Here is a 19,638-nt window from a genome sequence, read left to right on the forward strand (position 1 = left end):
CCGGGTTTCCTAATTCAGTTTGTCCTCCATCCCAACCCTTCGGGGCCTTTGTTTCTAGCCAGTGGGGATTCTTAAAAGAATATATTGCTCAAGAAATTTATATTAATTTTTAATTTCAATAAAGAACAAAAGACTAAAAATGTGTTTTTCTGATTGTTGTAGCTTTATTTAAAAGATTTAGCAATTCTTGATCAGAAATCACTCATGCCACATTTATTACAGTATTTATTCTTTTGCTTATTTATATATTTTTTAAACATAATGGAATTATATTCACAATAAGTTCATTACAAAAGATAGAATATTTGGAGATCTTGGTTTAGTCTGATAAGTGCTGCAGTTGCATTAAAGTAACAAATTAACAGATGAATTAAAAACCATAAGTACTGCTCACCATTTTCCAGGAAATGGGAAAGAATACACTGGCTCTAAATTGACATAAAGGAGCCTAGGTGGCACTGTTGGTTAAGCATTGGACTACCTAGCTACTAGGTCGGTGGTTCAAACCCACCAGGTGCACTGTGGGAGACCAATGAGTCTGTCTGCACCTGTAAAGATGTGCAAAGTCGGTGAGTTTTTGTTTTTGGAAATCAAAGTAAAGGCCACAAGATAAAGAATTAAGTCTCTACTAGAGGCTGCTGGAGAATTAGGACATCAGAGCATACCTTTTATAGAGCTACAGGAAAGCCCAAGCCTTCAACTATCAGTGAATGTGTGTCTCTGAGGAACAAGGGCTACCATCTCCCTGCCTTTCTTTCTTTTTAAGCAGACTGCCAAATTGGAACTTACTTTCTAATGTAATTTGTGTAAGACATGTTGTCTATCTTGGTAAATTACTCTTGCTGATAGATTTTAAGTAATGATGCTAAAGATTTAATCAGATCCTGTTTCTTGATTGTTGTAATTTTATATGACAAAGGAGGTAAAAATGGAGAAAATAATGTTAAAGTTTTCAGAATTTGGTGTCAGCAGGCTTGGGCTCTGACAACTAATTATTGTTTAATCTATTTATCTTATGTTTGGCACCTTTAGGTAACTAATTCTAAATTAACAAGATTGTTTCGAAGGAATTGCAGTGACTTGGCTTCATTCTAAAGAATCTAGCAGATTGATATAATGTTGAATCTAGAACTACAGTTAATAATAATTGGGAAACTCTCAATTCAACATAATAAATTACACAAATGATTAAATAAGTTTTAAACACTTTTTTAGTAATTTCATCCACAAGAGATTTTACTAAGCAAAAGACCTATACAAAGATCTAAAAGTATTCATTAAAGTTAGAGAAGCAAAAGCTACCCTGTTTCCCCGAAAATAAGACAGTGTCTTACATTAATTTTTGCTCCCAAAGATGCGCTAGGTCTTATTTTCAGGGGATATCTTATTTTTCCATGAAGAAGAATATGGTACACATTTTTTGTTTATTGTTTCATTAAAAGAGACCTCACACTTCCTGTCTGCTCCGGCTGTGCTGCAGCCAACAGTGAGCTGCGTGGCGGCGCCCGCCGCTGCAGTCCAGAGTTACAGTAGCCTTGGGGGGCCTTATTTTCGGGGGGGTCTTATTTTCAGGGGATGCCTTATATTTCAGCAAGAGGCAAATTTGTAAGTAGGTCTTATTTTGGGGGGTGTCTTACTTTTGGGGAAACAGGGTATTACTAAGATATAATAAATATTTTTTATATTAATGTATTTGTGTATCTCCTTGTCTTTCCCTAACACGGTTTTGAGTTATACATCTTGATTTTATTCTATCTTCACGATCTTAAAAATAAATCTTAAAGTTTGTCATCGCTTTTAATAATTTTCTAAATTATTTAAACACAATACCATAATCAATTTGGATGAACTCCAACATCTTTTAAGAGTCGAGGCATCTATACAGATATGATACCATGTTTCTTGATCATTTGCATCATGGTCCCTATATAAGCCCTGTAGACATTTTATAATTTGGTTTTTCAGTCTACATAGAAGTCTTTAACTCATGACTGGCTTTCTCCTTGTTTATAGTACTGATTGGGAAATAAAGATTTAAGAGGTGCTCTGAAAATAACTTCAGATTTTAAAAGAAGGACTCTACCAGTTAACCTATGAGTTTCCCTGATGGACAGGCCCTGGAGAGTAGCTCCAAGTGTGAGAAAAGGATGGCAGTTTCTTGAAACAGTGACAGTAGTCACCAAGTCAGAGGTCATCTTCAAGTATACAGAAAGTAGGAAGGATTCAGACTTGGGAATGGATATTTTAAGTCACTATTATTAGTACAACACAGTTACTTGCAAAGATGTTATCTTAAAGGGAAATTTATCCTCGGTTAAAAAACAACAGTACTTAGCCAGATTAACTTATGATGAATGTAACTTCAAAAAGGTTCTGTCTAAAGTCTCTTTTCCAGTTGATGTTCACGATAAAGCATGGTTGGGGTCATTAGTTCCTCCATTTATGATACATGTAATTTTTGTAAACCTCTAAAAAGTAGAGTAAATAAAAATAATGGATTATTCTTTTACATATTCCTGTATACCTTCTCCATATACACATGTGTTTTATTTGTATACATATGCATACCTCTTTATAATTTTTTCAAGCAGGATAAATCATTCTCTATATACTTTAAAAAAAATTTTTTATATTATTAGGTGCTCTTACAACTCTTATTACTATCCATACATATATCAAGCACATGCTAAATTAAGGCATGATCTCTGAGGTTAGGCCGGCAGGCCCGGGGAGTGAACACAGGGGACCCATTTTAAGGTAGCATTAAGATTCAGAATGGACTCCATGCTTGGAGCTGTAGTTAATCACAGGGAGGCTCCAGAATCTAACTTAGTCAGTCTAGACCCGGGCTAGCAAACTGCAACCGTATGCAGCTTTTTCAGTATGTACTGTGGCTGGCCTGAGTAAAAAGTGGAAAATGAAAATAAAGCTCTACTTTATCCTAGATTGTGGGCTATAGTACAAACATTTTTTGGCTTACCAAAATTAAAATTAATTTTAATTGCCAAGATTGGGTGGGTAGGGTTTGCCTTTTTCTCATAAAAGAGGGCAGTAAGCCAAATAAGTTTGAGGATCTGAGGTCTAGAGTTTGGTAGCAGATGGCAGCTTCAATAATGTATCAATTGCTGGCACTAAACTGTTGATTGAATTAATTTAATGAATGCATTTTCTTCCCATGTGATAGAAGATGCACTGGAAGAAAAAGATGAAAGTTAAACAAACCTTCATATTAAATAAAATACCCCAAAAAAACCCACAAGTATAATGTAATGCTAACACTATCAGGATGCTACCATAAAAAAGCAAAATCCATAACATTCCACAAGATGCATGGAATCTTGTTCTGTTATCTTAGGACTAGATGTCTACCACATATGTCATCTACTTCTGACTATTAAGGCATCTTAAAGTGAATTTTAGCCCTCCAGAGGATAGACAAGCCCAGAGGAGTGTTTTGGCCTTCTCTAGTTGTCATAAGTGGATCCAGCAGTACATAGATTAGTAAGAAGAGCTAGGCACAACCAGATTTCCATGAAGTTTAGTGAGTCTTTTAATTGATGTCTTTTTCAATATGCATAGCTTCCTTGGGCAGTGATAGATTGGAGATTAATTCAAACTCAGTTCAAAGAGACTATAGAGGAAAATGTCTCTAAACATAATAACATTGTTCTCAAAGAGCTTCAGCTATATTATACAATAATCTTGAGAGATAAAACTGTATAATCAGAATATGAAATAACATCATGCTTGGTAAAGTGGAAGGTAAGGTCTAAAAAGTCAAAAGCATGGTTTCTGAAATTATACCGAGTTTAATTACAATGTGCTTAATAACATGTGCTTTGATGACTTTGATCCCAGAGTTCTCTCTTTTATAAGTCCTGAGTCATAATTCAATGGTAGTGAGAATGAGCAGGCATCACCAGAAGATTGAATTTTGAGCCTAATAAAATGGTAAATTTTGCTTGTGTTTATTCTTGCCATCAAACTTAATGCTTCCTGTTCTCCATGTGTCTGATATACAGAATAATAACTGAAGACTATAAGCAGACCATGGATTACATCTGAAGTGTCAGTGTTGACATAGCTGCCCACAACATTACTTAATAAAACATTGGCTACAGCATAGCTTATTGCTATGATCCAAAAAGTCATTATAGTGAGATTTTCCCTGTACCGCCTTTCTCTTAACCTTAGGATTATTTCTTCAAGGAGAGGTCCATGATGAATGAAGGCTTTGCAAAAATGGTTACTATAATAATTGAGACTGTTACTAGTTTCTTTGATATCCTGGAAGCACAGCACTAAATGTATCTATTTTTGTTAGTTTACTTGAACTTTTTCAAAGGAAGTACATAAGAGCAATACAACTTTAATATATTAAAGGGTATAAAATATCAAGTATTGATTCTTTTTTTATCAGTTTCAGTAATAAAATTTTTTAAAGATCTTTTATATCTGGAAACTAAAAACAAGGAGAGTTTCTCCCAATTATAATGTGTACATACAATTGAGCTGAGCTATTACTATTCTTTATAGTGTTTATCTGTGTGCACGCTACCCAGGTATTTTCTTTTTTGTTCTCTTTTGGAAATCACAGTATGTATTCCAACTCAGAATCCTGTGTTAGTCACTATTACCCTCTCAAAGCAGATTTCAGAATATAGAGGCACAGACTTTTTTCAGGCAGCACTTGAAGTTTTTCCAAATTATAACTTTGTTAAAAAAAGAAATTAATAAAACTTTGCTAACTTTCTCGATTTTACTGACACTTAATTTAGTACAGAAATAGATAGTAGGGTCTTATAAACACTTTAATTGAAATTTTTATAGCCAAAACTGTAAGTACTTTCAATATCCAAAAATACATTTTAAGATCCAAAAAGCTTGACATAGCAGAAATACACGTCACAAGGCATATTGATTACATCCTCTAGTATAGGAAAAATATTTTCTTTGGGTTAGTCTTAAAAGTTTCTGGCTTACCAAAAACAACCACCACTACCACCTGCTGCCATTGACTCAATTCCAACCCCTAGTCACCCGAGAGGACAGTCAGGCTGCGCCACAGGGCACCATAGCAGTCTAACACGCACCCACTGCACCTCCAAGGCGCCTTTCCTCCTCACACACAATCACTGCTGTGTTTTTCATTATGTTTGAACCTGGGTTTTTTGTGAATAAATTATATTAAATCCAGCGCGAAACATAAGATAGATTTTTAATTGGAAGTACAATGTGAATGCTCTTTAATTTCTGCCTTCTAACTGCTGGCCTTGTGATAGCAGCCCAAGACATAACCCAATACGCCACCTGGGCTCCTCCTTTTATCCTTAGGATTCCATAATTGTATGCTTTAAAGCATCATCTTTGTAAGGAAGTATTTTATGGTTAGAGGACAGGAGAAAATTTTTAGTTTTTTTGTTTGTTTGTTTTCAGAAAATGCTTATTTTGCTCCTGATATCCAGAGAGCAATTTGTGTTATTTAACGAAGCATCCTCCCCTGCATTCTCCCTCCTGTCACTAATCTGGATATCTGGAATGCGGACTCAATGCTGCAGCAGTCTATAAAACTTCCTAACCATTCTGCATTTGGTTGCTCAGCTTCCTAAGGGCAACATTTCTGAACTGAAATAAAGTGAAAACAATTCTGGTGAAGAGAGCATGGCATAGCTTCTAACTGGATCTGGGTGTTTTTGACTGTGTCTTTCTATTCAAGGTTGAAGAGATGGTACAGAACCACATGACCTACTCATTACAGGACGTAGGTGGAGATGCCAATTGGCAGTTGGTGGTAGAAGAAGGAGAAATGAAGGTAAATCCCGCTGAATAATTGAGAAACCAATCTGGAAATGTTATCCTATGTTTTGAGGAAGCACCAGCTATCAAAAGTCCAAATTTTGGTAAACATAATAGTGGGGCAGGAGGACAAAAAAAAGAAACAGGGAAAGAAGAAAATATATGTAAATATAAATATGTATAATTGTTTATATATGTTTATATATGCAAATGTAACAAGGAAGCAGATGGACTTTGGGCCTCTACTTAAATCTTACTTCAGTACAAGAATGGTTTGTTCTAATAATATGACAGTGTATGATACTCACTTTCCTGACATGATTGCTAAAGACATAATGGGTGCATAAGCAAATGTGAAGAAAGCTGATGGTGCCTAGCTATTGAAAGATATAGTGTCTGGAGTCTTAAAGGCTTATAGCTAAACAAGGGGCCCTCTAGCAGGGAAGCAAAAAAGCCCACATAGAAGAAGCACACCAGCATGTGTGAGCATGAGGTGTCGACGGAAAAAAGCTATCAGAAGTTCATAAACAAGCAATCACATCAGTGCCAAGAGGCAAAATCCACCTGTAAGATAATTGGACAGTCCCTCTCAGAAGGGTCACATGGAAGGGATGATAAATCCAGGGTGCGGTATAGCACTGATGAACCACATAACTGTCCTCTAGTTCTTTATATTTCCTCCCCTTATTATTACAGTTTTTATTTGTGTTACCTCATTAACCATGTCAGGTTTGTCAGTTCATTTGTATATTTAAGATCTTTAGATAGATAGCCAAGAGAGAGAATCCTTCAGAAACAGTAACAGGAGTAAAGGTCCCCTCAGGGTACGAGAAGAGAGGAGTGGGGAAGGGGGAAATAGGTTGCTGACAATATTGATGACTATATAACTCCACTCAGTGGGATTGAACAACAGAATTGTATGTGAATGAATATATTGGATATATTGTATGTGCAAGATACGGCTAAATAAATAAATAAAAAGGGTTCCTGGGGGATATGTTTTGTTTATATTTTTATGTATGTTTCATTCATTATCTGTGTCAATAAATTGGTTTTGATTTTCTGTTAAATGTTTCATAGATATTTATAAATAAAATTCTAAAAGGCAGCTAAATTTGAAAGCAAATGCAAGTCTGCTCTCATATGTACTTTTGTGTTCTTAAAATTTATTCTCTTTTAGGTATACAGAAGAGAAGTAGAGGAAAATGGAATTGTTCTGGATCCTTTGAAAGCTACCCATGCAGTTAAAGGTGTTACAGGACATGAGGTCTGCAATTACTTCTGGAATGTTGATGTTCGCAATGACTGGGAAAGTAAGCTGCTGTTATCAATATAGTGATTCTAATTTTTATTTTAATTTAAATCCAACCTGGCTTTCTATGTCTGGCCTGCATCCTGACTCACAGCGACCCTTCAGGACAGAGAATCCTGAGGCTGAGTCATCTTTGTCCTGGGGAGCAGCTGTTGGATTTGAACCTCTAGCCTCATGATTAGCTGCCAAATGTGTAACCTTTTATGCCACCAGAGCTCCTTAAAGTACTAATAATACTTAATGTAGAGTTTTCTGTTTAAAAACGCTTTCCTAGTATATCTCACTTAACCTGATACTTGGTAATTCTGAATGTCAAGCTAGGTATCAGTATTTCGTTTTGCATTACAAATAAATTGAAATCCAGAGCGAGTTAGTGGGAACATGGACTAAAAGTAAAGGTTTCTGTTTTATTGGCTACTGTTGTCTACTACATTTTAAACGGGTAGTGCAGTGGTCAATGCAGTCAGCTGCTCACAAAAAGGCCGTAAGATTGCACTCCTGGCCGCTCTGCAGTTCTGCTCTGTCCTGCTGCTGTGCTGCTGGGAGTCAGAATCGACTTTGCAGCAACAGTCTTTTGGTTTGGGAACTTTTCACCTAGATGAATCCTGCTGTGGTTAGTTGACAATACTTCTTGGCATGTGTATGTTCCCGTTAGATGCCAACTTTCAAAATAAAGAAATCATCTCAACAATCGTAGATTCTTGTCTTGGCAGATTGGCATAAACAGTCCCTTAAGCCGAGGTAAAGGGAGCTCTGGCAGCGCTGAGGCAAGCATTGTACTGCTAACCACAGGGTCTGCAGTTCAAATCCACCAGAGGCTCTACAGGAGAAAGATGAGATTGCCTGCTTCCTTCCACAGAGATAGACAGCCTTGGTAGCCCTATATATCAGGTCGTTGTGAGTCAGAACTGACTCGATGGCAGTGGTTTTTGGTAAATCTATGTAGAATAATTTATTTCACTTCAATAAATAAGGGATTATAGTGAGGGGTCCTTCTTTGAGCCCATGTAAAAGAGTAGTCAGAATTGCTTTCTTGCTGTGGATGGTAGATATCAGCCCAAAGAAAAGGAGACTTCCTGGTGATCAGGCATCGCAGCCACTGTCTGTAGATCGCCTTCATAGTGTTGAATGACTTCCACTTGGTTTAGGTCAGGCAAACTTCAGCTCGTTTTACCTTCATGCCCTTTGTAATTGCCTTTTGAAATAATGTAATCACATTCTAGAAAAAAGTTGTGTATCTTTTTGGATTCTAATTTTATTCTCTTTGTTTCAGCAACAATAGAGAACTTTCATGTGGTGGAAACATTAGCTGATAATGCAATCATCGTTTATCAAACACACAAGGTAAAAATCTCTTCACCCTAAAGAATTCCAATATAATTCAAACTCATATTCATAAATCCTCTAAACTAGAATTTGACTAAAAATTACTTGCCACAAAAGATCCAGAGTTAATGAGTACTTCATGAATGCCATATATTCAAAAGATATATTCAACCAATTTAGGCAAAAATGTGTGCAGGAAGAATCTGAATGAAAAATATAACCCAGAAACTGTATGCACACTGTAAGTCTTCAGCAACAAACACAAAAGCTTTTGGAATACTAAAATGAGTTTAAGTGGTTGGCTAGCAGCTCTATCAGAGACCAAAGGATAGCTCCTGAGTTGAGTATAAAAGTGAAGCCGGGCTTCCTGCGGCAGTAATGAGAAGGAAAATGTTGCTAATCCAGAAAGCAAGAGAAATGTGAAGGGTTGGTCACCAGAGCCGACAGTCACTGTAATTTAAACTAGTTCCTGTTTGCTTTATTGTACCTCGTGCTTTCCTACATTCTTCACAGTGCATAGAGCCTGCTAGTCTAGTGGTTAAAGCCTGGCTCGGGTGAGTTTGTTGCCACCAGCTGTAACACGAGAGAAAGATGTGGCAGTTTGCTTTTGTGAAGGTTTGAGCCTAGAAAATCGTTTGGGGCAGTTCCACTCTGCCCTCCAGGGTCACTTGCACATCGGAACCAACTTAACAACAGGGATCTCCCCAACACCCCCCTTTGGTGGTCTTCACCTTGTTCTGTTTTATTTCCCTCCTGGAAATTGCCAAAAACAAATTGTATATAGAACATTGAAAAGGAATTAAAATTTGGGGAAGCTGCAGCAAAAGTTTAATACTACATAAGATGGATATGTAAGATGTCTATAATTTAAAATATAAGAAATATAAAGATTCCGTTTCAGTTCATTTTTCTCTTTTAAATGATTTTTAATTGATCTGAATATATGAAAAGATAAGAAGTTTGTGTGTTCCTGTAACGTGCAGTATCATACATCTAATGACTGAATTGGGCTTTGTGTTACCTGCCAGCAGCTCTTCAAGCTGTGTGAACAGGGAGGACTGTATTTCAGCAAGATCTGCTGAGTATACTGAATCTGCTGAATATAACTGCGAGATCTACAGTTTAGAAAATGTTAATATACCACTTAATTGCCCTGAAATTTGGAATGAAGATAAATGACCACACATTTAAGCACAGGAAAGCCTTGTTATCTGAAGATGATGGGTCCCGGAAAACATTCTGCTGAAGAGACCCCCAGTATGTAGTTGGTGTGAGAGTGGGAAGGTGGCGTTAGATTCCCTTAGGATTGCTTTTTGAAAAATAAAACTAAGAGTTATTAAAGTAGTGAATCTTTAAAAAAAAGTAGTGAATCTTATGTGTAACAAGATTTTGGTCTCAATTATAAATATTTGACATTTCTTTTAGCAGTTGTCCTGACATGATTTTTTTTGCTCCAACAAGGTCAAATAATACCTTTTAACTTATTTCTCATTAAAGTTGACTTCTTTTGTAGCTGAATCTTAAAAAGCCTTTGTGCTTTGTTGGTTTTTAAAGTCATCTTCATTCTTTCACTTCCTGCCCAGTCATCATCCTTGTGGATTCCTACTTATTATTTCTAATTTGGTAAATCCTCATTTATTTATTGGCCTCACATCCGTTGGTCCAAAACCCCCTCCATTGACGCCATAAAATTTTGTATCTTAAAAAGATCACTCTGAGAGGGGATAAAGGGGAGCTGATATCAAGGAGTTCAAGAAAAATGAAAATGGATTGTCATTATGATGGCAACAATTGTACAACTACGCCTGACCTAATGGAACTATGGAATATAATAATATCTGTAAGAACTCTCAATAAAATGTTAAAAAAAAAGAAGATCACCCAGAAAGGGGAGGAAGCACTAGAACTGATTGTGATTGCACAACTCATTTTAAAGGTGATTTAACCAGGGAGGCAGGGGAGGGGACGGGGATCTTCTAAAATTGATTGTGGTAATGATTGTACGGTTATTCATGATATGATTGAACTGGTGTATGATATATAAATTATGTGCCAATTAAAACAATCATTCCACTTTGCAACCCATTTATGTTGTAATGGCACGGAGTTGTCAGCAACAATCAGCAAAACCCTGTGCGTATTAAGAAGGGAATTCAGTTACCTAGACCAGAAAACCACCGTGGCTTTTCTCTCATAAAAGTAGCTCATCCGAGTTACCAGAGGCCTGGTCTCCATGCCATTCCGTGGCATGTTTTTCCATGTGAAGCTTAAGATCTTCCAATTCCCACAGAGTTCTTTCAAATGTGATTATGATACAAAAAGACAAGTCTTTCCCCTAAAATGTTTGCTTGTGGGTTTCTGGACATATCAAACACAGGTTGTTTTGTGGACTGTGCGTAGAGCAGACATTCCCCCTGACTATAGTTCTGCGCAGACGAGCCTACCAGTTCCAAGGGATCTTGGGGGATAGTCTCAGGTTGGTGTTGGTTTATCATTGAATTTGACAGCTTCACTTTCAACTAAGATTTTCATGAGTCTTACATTGATTCCTTGTTCTAGCTCAATAAAAAGCAGTTCCTTTTTTCACAAGGTTTTACTTCTTCCACAGAGAGTGTGGCCTGCTTCTCAGCGAGATGTTTTATATCTTTCTGCCATTCGTAAGATACCAGCCTTGACTGAAAATGACCCTGAAACTTGGATAGTTTGTAATTTTTCTGTGGATCATGACAGTGCTCCTGTAAGTATAATGTATAAGTAAATGAGTTTAATTCCATAATACACTGCCAGATTAACAACGAAGGCAAAGGCAGTTGATAAACATGGACTGGATTCGATAATGCTTAGATTTTATTTTGTTTGAGATGTTTAGCTTGAGATGGTGTAGTCCACATGTGGTCTGTGAGAGCCAGAGGACTATTTCCTTTCCCCCTACGGTTAGGTGGCAAACCTGAATGGGTAGTATATACAGGCTGATACCTATGCGTGGTGGTAATTTCTTACACCATTATTAACTATTGACAAGACTGGTGTGATTTCTATTGTGGTTTAGAACTACTCACTATTCAAGTGGACGGGAAATCATTCCAAGTGTCTTATATCACATTTTCTTGGCGATGTTTGTAGGAGTTAAACTAATATAATATTAGACCAACAAATACTACCAAACAACTAGCTGCTTTGTTTTTCATATTTGATTCGATTTTTTGTATTTATATTATGCTTTGTTGTTGTTTTTAATTTTTCTTTTTTATATTTTGGCAGCTAAACAATCGATGTGTCCGTGCCAAGATAAATATTGCTATGATATGTCAAACTTTGGTAAGCCCCCCAGAGGGAAACCAGGAGATAAGCAGAGACAACATTCTGTGCAAGATTACATATGTTGCTAATGGTATGTGTTTTCCCATCTGTGTTTACTACTTGGTAATGTAGGTGTTCTCGATCTTCATAACTGACAGTTGGGATAATGTCTTTTATAAATGCCAGTTTACTTCTTCTAGATTAGTAGTTTTTAATTTGGACAGATGTATATCAGAATTATCTTGCAAACTTTTGCAAAAGACCTTAATTTTTTTAAAAATTTTATTGGGGGCTCATACAACTCATCACAATCCATACATAAATCCATTGTGTCAAACACATTTGTACATTTCTTGCCATCATCATTCTCAAAACATTTGATTTCTACTTGAGCCCTTGGTATCAGTTCCTTATTTTCCCCTCCCTCCCCATCCCCGCTCCCTCACGAACCCTTGATAATTTATAAAATTTTTTTTCATGTCTTACACTGTTCAATATCTCCCTTCACCCACTTTTCTGTTGTCCGTCCCCCAGAGAGGGGGCTATATGTAGATCCTTGTGATCGGTTCCCCCTTTCAACCCCACCTTCCCCTTATCCTCCTGGTATCACCACTCTCATTATTGGTCCTGAGGAGTTCGTCTGTCCTGGATTCCCTGTGTTCCAGTTCTTGTGTATACCAGTATACATCCTCCGGTCTAGCTGAATTTGTAAGGTAGACTTGGGGTCATAATAGTGGAGGTAGGGAGCGTGGGGGAAGCACTAAAGAACTAGAGGAAGATTGTATGTTTCATCGGTGCTGTACTGAACCCCAAGAGGCCTGGATTTTATCTCAGAACTACTGTATAAGAACTCATGACACTAGGGTGGTCTAAGCAAATTGGCTCGCTCGGCCACTTAAGAGGAAGTTTGGTGGCACCAAGAAGAAAGGCAGGGATTGAGCAGTTTGAACTGATTGAGTCAGGGACAAAAGTCAGTCCTGGGACAGACCTGGGTTTGTTAAAGTTAGCTGATGGAGACAAAAAGGATGGCCCCGAGCCCTGGAATGGGAGCTTCAGAAGAGGCTCAGTGAGCTGAGCAGGTAATATGACTGAGTATTATCAGAACTGTGGAGAATGGCACACTTTTCAAGAGCATAATCTTGGAGCCAGGCACCGTAATCAACTGCCATCTTTGAGCAATGCACCTCCGTTCTCTTCTCATCAGAGCAAGAGATTTGGGTGCTATGCAGCAAACACATTGCCCTGATCCTGTAAGATAGTGGTTCTCAACCTTCCTAATGTCGCGACCCTTTATTACAGTTCCTCATGTTGTGGTGACCCTCCAACCATAAAATTATTTTTGTTGTACTTCATAACTGTAATTTTGCTCCTGTTAGGAATCGGGTGACACCTGTGAAAGGGTCATTCGACCCCCAAAAGCGTCACGACGCACAGGTTGAGAACCGCTGGTAGAAGAGGAAGGTTAAGTTCCTAACGTGGCTATGATCCATAAGTTTTCCCATTCCAGGCAGCATTTGGTTTATCTGCATTTTAAACATTTGCATCCATTCCCGTATGTTGGCCATGATTGAACCAAGCAGAACAGATTCAGAACCCTGCTTTGTCGGCTGCTCTGCAGGAGAAAGCCTCAGAAATCCTGCAGGGCAGTTCTATGTCATGGAGGACACAGAATGAATTCTACAGCACAGCATTTTTAGGTCACTAAACACGTCCACACTCATTTGATGAGCCATTCTATTAGATTCTTGTGTCATACCATGTTTTTGTAATTATACGCAACAGTGGGGAAGGAAATTAACAGTTCTTTTTCTTATGATCAAGCTTCCTAGTTTTCTGAGTCATTGTTCCCTGGTCCTCCTTAGTTGCTACTGGGCAGCGCATTCCATCATGCCCTACCTGCATACACACTCTAACCATCCATCCTCCCCTCTCAATGCAGTGTTGCACTGCTAATATGCTTAAAGACATCATTACACCTGAATAAGTTACAGAGGCTATTTCATTATATTAGACCCTGATGAAAAATTGTCTTCTAAATAACCTAAAGTGTGTCTACGTTACCACAGGCATAGATTTTAGGGGACCAAGACCATGTAGGGAATGTAGCAAGTGCTTTCTTGTTTGCTGCTAAGTTTTTAATGCTAGGAAATCAATGGTGGAGATTTAAGGAAATTCTCATTGTAACAACTAAGGGGTTTTTGAACAGCAAAGGAATAAATTGCTATACTTGCATTTGGAGAATGACATCTTAACGGGTTTTAATTTCCCTTTGTCTCACAGTGAACCCTGGAGGATGGGCACCAGCCTCAGTGTTAAGGGCCGTGGCAAAGCGAGAATATCCCAAGTTTCTAAAGCGCTTTACTTCTTATGTCCAAGAAAAAACTGCAGGAAAACCTATATTATTCTAGGATTAACAGGTATTAGAAAAATGTGTATATTTTTTAAATCATTTTGGGGGGGGCTTTTACAACTCATTAACATTCCATACATCAATTGTATCAACTATATTTGTATCTATGTTGCCATCATTTTCTAAACATACTTTTTTATTATTATTAAATACTTTTATGGGGGGGGCTCTTACATCTCTTATCACAATCCATTCCTCCAGTGTGTCAAGCACCTTTGCACACATGCCACCATCATCATTTTCAAAGCATTTTCTTCCCACTTGAGCCCCTGATATCAGCTCCCCATTTCTTCCTCGTCCCTCCCCTACCCGCCCGCCCTCATAGAAAATATATTTTAAACTTTGACCAGTATGACTCTACAGGTATTAAAATATAGTTGTTTAAAGTAACTGCCATGCTATATCTGTAATGTTCCCAGATATAAATTGTAGCTTATTACAAACTCCTTTTCATTGTTTATTTTCTCTGCTTACGAAAAGTAATACCTGCTCTAAGAAATGTCATTAAAAATCCACAGAATTTCAGAAATGCAAATGCCCCATAATCCCTGCTTTCCCAGGACTCCTATAAGTTTGTGGTGGTAGATTTTCTCTAGACTTTTCTACATATGCGCTGACATACTTTATCAAATGAACATGGCATTAAAAGTAAATGTGTTCATCCTATGTAACTACTCCATAGCTTAATTTATTGACTTAATGATGTGTCTTGGATATCTTCCTACATAACAATTTGAGACATATAAAACTGTCTTGTTCTTTTAATATGTGCTCCATAAATGTTGCAGATCTGTTTAACCAATTCCACGGTAATATCTGGGTTGGTTCTGCATTGGTACACAGTGCTGCACTGAACATCTTTGTGCAAAGTCCTGGAATCTTATACTTAATTTTTGATAAGTGATATATTGGCATGCTTCAAAAGTATGAAACAAATTTAGAGTAAAATGTATCCCGTCCCTTATTCTCACCCTATTTTTCCACTTTGGAAAAAGAAAAGCTACTGTTCCTGGTGACTTGTCTATGTTTCCAGAGATTGTATGTTTCAGTGCCTGGACCACCAGCACATGCAAGTATCCTCCTCCTCTCACATCCCCCTTGTTGTTGTTGTTCTGCATCTCATCTTTCCATAGTAGTATAGAGCTTTCTCACATTTTTTAATGGCTGCACAGTATTACAGGGTGTTGAGTAACTTATTGAACCATTGTGCACATGCATAATTTCTTTGACCTGAATGAGCAAACGGTGTGAGCACGGCTGCTAACTGAAAGGTTGATGATTCAATTCCTAGCCTTCTGCTTCCAGAAAGATTACATCCTGGAGAACCCTGTGGAGTGCATTACTTAAATATTTAAAAGATAATACTTACACATAACAAGAGCTAGCCTCTAAACTGGAATCGAAAGCAAATTGCTGTCTTTCTATCCATCTATCTATCCATCATGTGCATGTGTGTTTCTTTTGTGGACCTACGAGAGATGGGGTTTGAAATCTTTTTCCAGAAAATTCATCTAAGAGGAGAATTGTCTGTACTTGTGCGTGTGTGTAAGGAAAGCCCTAACTGGGAAGACCTCTCGGTAAAACACAGCGAGCCTTTGAGTTTCAGTGGACTCTTTCATGACAGAGAGCTGCAATCAGATCTTCGTAGCTGACGAAAATTGGTGTATAATTGAGTGAGATTTGTCTCACAGTAACTGTTGTAGTTGTATGTATGATCCTGGTCTTTAAACTCTTAAAGCTAACAGCTTAATTTTGGTAGTGGAGAAATAGTAACTTTCAATATCAGTATCATCTTCAAATTTTGTTGAAAAGTTAACAAGGTCCAGATATGTTAGTGAACCTTACTCAAAACGTACTTGAAGGTCTGAGCAGGTTTGTTTCCTAAGACAAGGCACAGGCCTCTCTACCTTAGCTTACATAAATTTAAAAATTCTTGATAATTCATATTATATGCATAATTTGTATCTAGGGCAGAGACACCGATGCCAGTTAGTGGGGTATAAACCCAGAGTCCTCTGTGTGTCTCCTTTGCGTACCTAGACATTGCCCTCTTTGACACTTTTCTAACTTTCAAAGGGTTCCTTCCCCCTCCCCTTCTTTCTCATCTTCTGTGCTGGGAAAGATCTCAAATGTGTGAGTTGAATCACTTGACATTCAGATGGACCAAGGTCCCTTAAAGGACAAGTGCAAATAGAGGTTCTGTGCATTCCACAATGAGGAGGATGGGAGAAATCCCTTCTGGTCATCGTATAACAGTTTGTAATGACATGTTACTGAGGTTTATACTTGTCATTTTTTTTCCTGCAGTGACTGAAGCAAGGCTGTGTGACATTCCATGTTGGAGAAGACAAACACACAATTGAGTGCTCTGAGCTGGAACGTAGGATCTATAGCCTTGCTGGGGCCCATGACCTTGACCTTGTGTACAAAAATGAAATACTGCAATAGCAAAGCTGAACATCTAACACTAGCTGTCTCCTGCTAGATTACTCCTCGCTCAGCATATAACTATAAATACATGTAAAATTACATGTAGATGGCTATATTCTCATTTGCTTGCTCCTAGAAGAGGAAAAACAAATCAACTTTGAATCACATCTAGGAGTTGATGCTTTAATTTTTGGAAACTTTTTCAGAATTTTTCATTTACTTTGGCCTGGCCAGAGAGCCTCAGTTGTGTCAGGTTTTGTGTACATGCATTCTGTGCACCAAATATTCAGATGGGGATCTGTTTTCAGGCCACCAGGCAAATCTGTGTCCAGAAATTTTTGACTTTTTTGCTTTGTATAATCATAGAATTCGTTGCTGCTGATTTCTATAAGGAGTCCTGTTGTCATGTCAAATGTCTCGTATTAACTGAGGGCTGTGGTGTTTGCCTTTTTTCTGTCTCCCTCCCATGAAAAAGCTTGCTTCTGATGGAGGAAGAGGGAAGAGCTTTATTTCCCCCAGATCCTTTCTAGTTCCATTGTAGTTTTTAGTTATGTACTGTGTGCTACAGAAAATGTTCAGCTCGTTACAAACTCAGTTTGGTAATTGCTGAACTGGTTCTGCTTGCCTCCAAACAGAAACATCTGTGCAAATCGTGTGGGGCTGGGAGTGATTTCCCAGTAAAATGGTTGGGATAAAATGAGCCAGTGATTTCCCAATATTTATAAACGAATATATGGTATTTAAGCAAATCAGACTTTCAGAGGTTGAAATTGGATTCGATTCTCTCTAGTTTTCAGTGAAACAGGTATGTGAATTACTTCTGCCAGTGTGGGTCCGGCTACAGATGTATCACCAGCTGTGCAGGGAAACATGCAAGCCTTGCTCCTGTTTGCCTCAGACATTTCAGCAGAACAGTAAAGGGTTCCATTGAATGAAATTGAATTGTTTCCCTTAGTTACCCTAAGAGCTTAAATGTAAAATACCTTTCGTAGTTTTCGGTGTTTATGTCCCTTGAAATATGGAGTTGAGGCCAAAAAAAAAAAAAGGTCCTCCGTGAAGTCAGTTGACTGCCCACTTCAAGATCCAGATCGTGCTTGTACACAGCTGTGTTTCTAGGAATCTGAGGCATGTGTCGATGCGTGCTGGTTGGCTTACTCATCTCTGTGGAAACACAGCTATCAGAAAGCCATGTTCTGTGGAACATGTCCTGTATATATATTCATACAAGGTAACACAGTCTTAGTGCTAAATGCAAAGTGATAACTTAATGATGGGATTAGTCTGATCACTTAATATGCACAATCCTGGAATTGAATTACTTGCATCAGATATAGTGGTATTTATTATTCTGTACAGAGCAAAAAATGCATATAAAACATGCTTACATTACATGCACGCAGCGTTCATGCTCCGTAAATCTTTTCTATTTTTTAATTTACCTTTCTCTAAATGATGTGCATGGAATATGCCTTATTACAGAAAAATGCTGTTCATAATTTGACTGTGGAAAAGTGCCTATATGGTGGTAATGCTAGTAAGGCAAATAAGACAAATTATCCTATCAGTTTACTACATCACCAGGTAACATTTTATATTGTGATGATAAAAAGTTTATACCTCAAATGTGTATTTTATTTTGCAATCAGCTGTGGGGTTGGGATGGGCATGTGGGAGGGCTGGGGAGGGGAAGATTTATTCACCAGAGCCGCTGATGGAAATCCTCAAAAAAAACCAACCACAAAACTCTGCCCACTATAATTGTTTCTTTTTTGCCATTTCTGATAACTATCATGAACACAGACAAGTAATTTTTCATAATTAAATTGGATAGCTTTATTTTACAAAGGTATGGAAAGTTTACAAAGCAGTATCAAAATCTTAACTATCATTAATTGCATTTGCACTAAATGTGATGATGTACTTTTGCAATTCATTCTGTAAATAAAATTACACTAAAAATATTTGTATTAAAAAAAGAAGAAAAGAAAAAAATATTCCCTGTAGAGAACTGGAATGGTATTTGGCCAGAGTGAATCCCGCCCAGTCAGATGTAGCTGGGGACAGTAGGAAGGTCAGAGGAGGTCACCACTGGAGAGGTACTGGACTCTCAGACAGTACACGGAACTTCTGGAAGTAAGTTTGTACAGCTAACCCCTCATAGGCAACATCTGTGGTGTTTCCTCCTCTATAGATAACTTCCTGTCACTCCCCCAAGCCAAAAATAAATAAAAATAGCCATTTACTCTATTGTACTCAGTTACACGTTTGTGCTGTGATGGAAGTTGAAAAACGGTTGGTGAGAGGGTTTTGCCCCTAAGTGCCCCCTCCCATCCAGTGTTTCCCTGGGAATGCAGGACTCCTGACCTTGAGGTGGAAAGTGGCCTTCAGAATACTTTGTTTGTGACTACCACTGGGGCGGCCAGACCCAAGGGGAAAGTCTGAGGGAGACCAAGAATGCAGACCAAGGCTGTGGAGGGAAGCCGCTGCTGCAGTGTTTGCTGCTGCAGTGTTTGCTGCTCCTCACCTGCGTTGTCCACCTGCAGGACGGCAGCAGCAGCTGCTGTTGAGAACATGTTGGGTGAGCTGGTTCGCCTGTGACACTGGTTAGATTGCACTTTTCAGTTAATTGTCCTGTTGAACACTTCACCAGTATTTAGTCAGTTGTACAGACGATGTATTTGGATTGTTGTCCTGGTTCATCTACCAACTCGGAACCATAATCATTCTAAAGTACCTTGGAAGTATGTAACTATTCTCGAATAGCTTTATGATCCTGATGATGTTTTTAAAAAATAATAAAGGTAAATCTTCCATGTTGCAATCACAAGATTAAAACCAGTATTTAAAAGTGGAAAAAGTATTAAAAGTATTATGGACAAAAGTGCTTGCTTGACTGTGTTTCTCATTAATACCAGAGTGCCGCCCGCCCCATATCATCCTGTATGTGAATGAGAGGTGAAAGCACTTGGATGTGAGTGTTCCCCAAACTGTAGGTTATGAACTGATGGCCCAGCCAAACTCACTGCCATCAAGTCAATTCTGCCTCATAGCGACCCACTAGGGC

At 38.1% G+C, this 19,638-nt stretch overlaps 1 protein-coding gene across 1 annotated transcript in view; it reads left to right on the top strand.

Annotated features, from left to right (window-relative positions):
• Positions 1 to 18,816, top strand: part of CERT1 (ceramide transporter 1) — a 136,758-nt gene extending 117,942 nt beyond the window's left edge. Inside the window, exons 11-17 of the mRNA XM_045285219.1 lie at positions 5,717 to 5,812; positions 6,977 to 7,109; positions 8,382 to 8,452; positions 11,043 to 11,171; positions 11,696 to 11,825; positions 14,015 to 14,151; positions 16,452 to 18,816. Coding sequence (XP_045141154.1) covers positions 5,717 to 5,812; positions 6,977 to 7,109; positions 8,382 to 8,452; positions 11,043 to 11,171; positions 11,696 to 11,825; positions 14,015 to 14,142 — 687 coding nt within the window. The 3' untranslated portion in view covers positions 14,143 to 14,151; positions 16,452 to 18,816. The remainder of the gene's footprint in view (positions 1 to 5,716; positions 5,813 to 6,976; positions 7,110 to 8,381; positions 8,453 to 11,042; positions 11,172 to 11,695; positions 11,826 to 14,014; positions 14,152 to 16,451) is intronic.
• Positions 18,817 to 19,638: the final 822 nt, after the last annotated feature.

The sequence above is a fragment of the Echinops telfairi genome, unplaced genomic scaffold (genome assembly GCF_000313985.2).
Source record: "Echinops telfairi isolate 266 unplaced genomic scaffold, ASM31398v2 ScPeMD7_7469;HRSCAF=8507_1, whole genome shotgun sequence".
Classification (NCBI taxonomy): domain Eukaryota; kingdom Metazoa; phylum Chordata; class Mammalia; order Afrosoricida; family Tenrecidae; genus Echinops; species Echinops telfairi.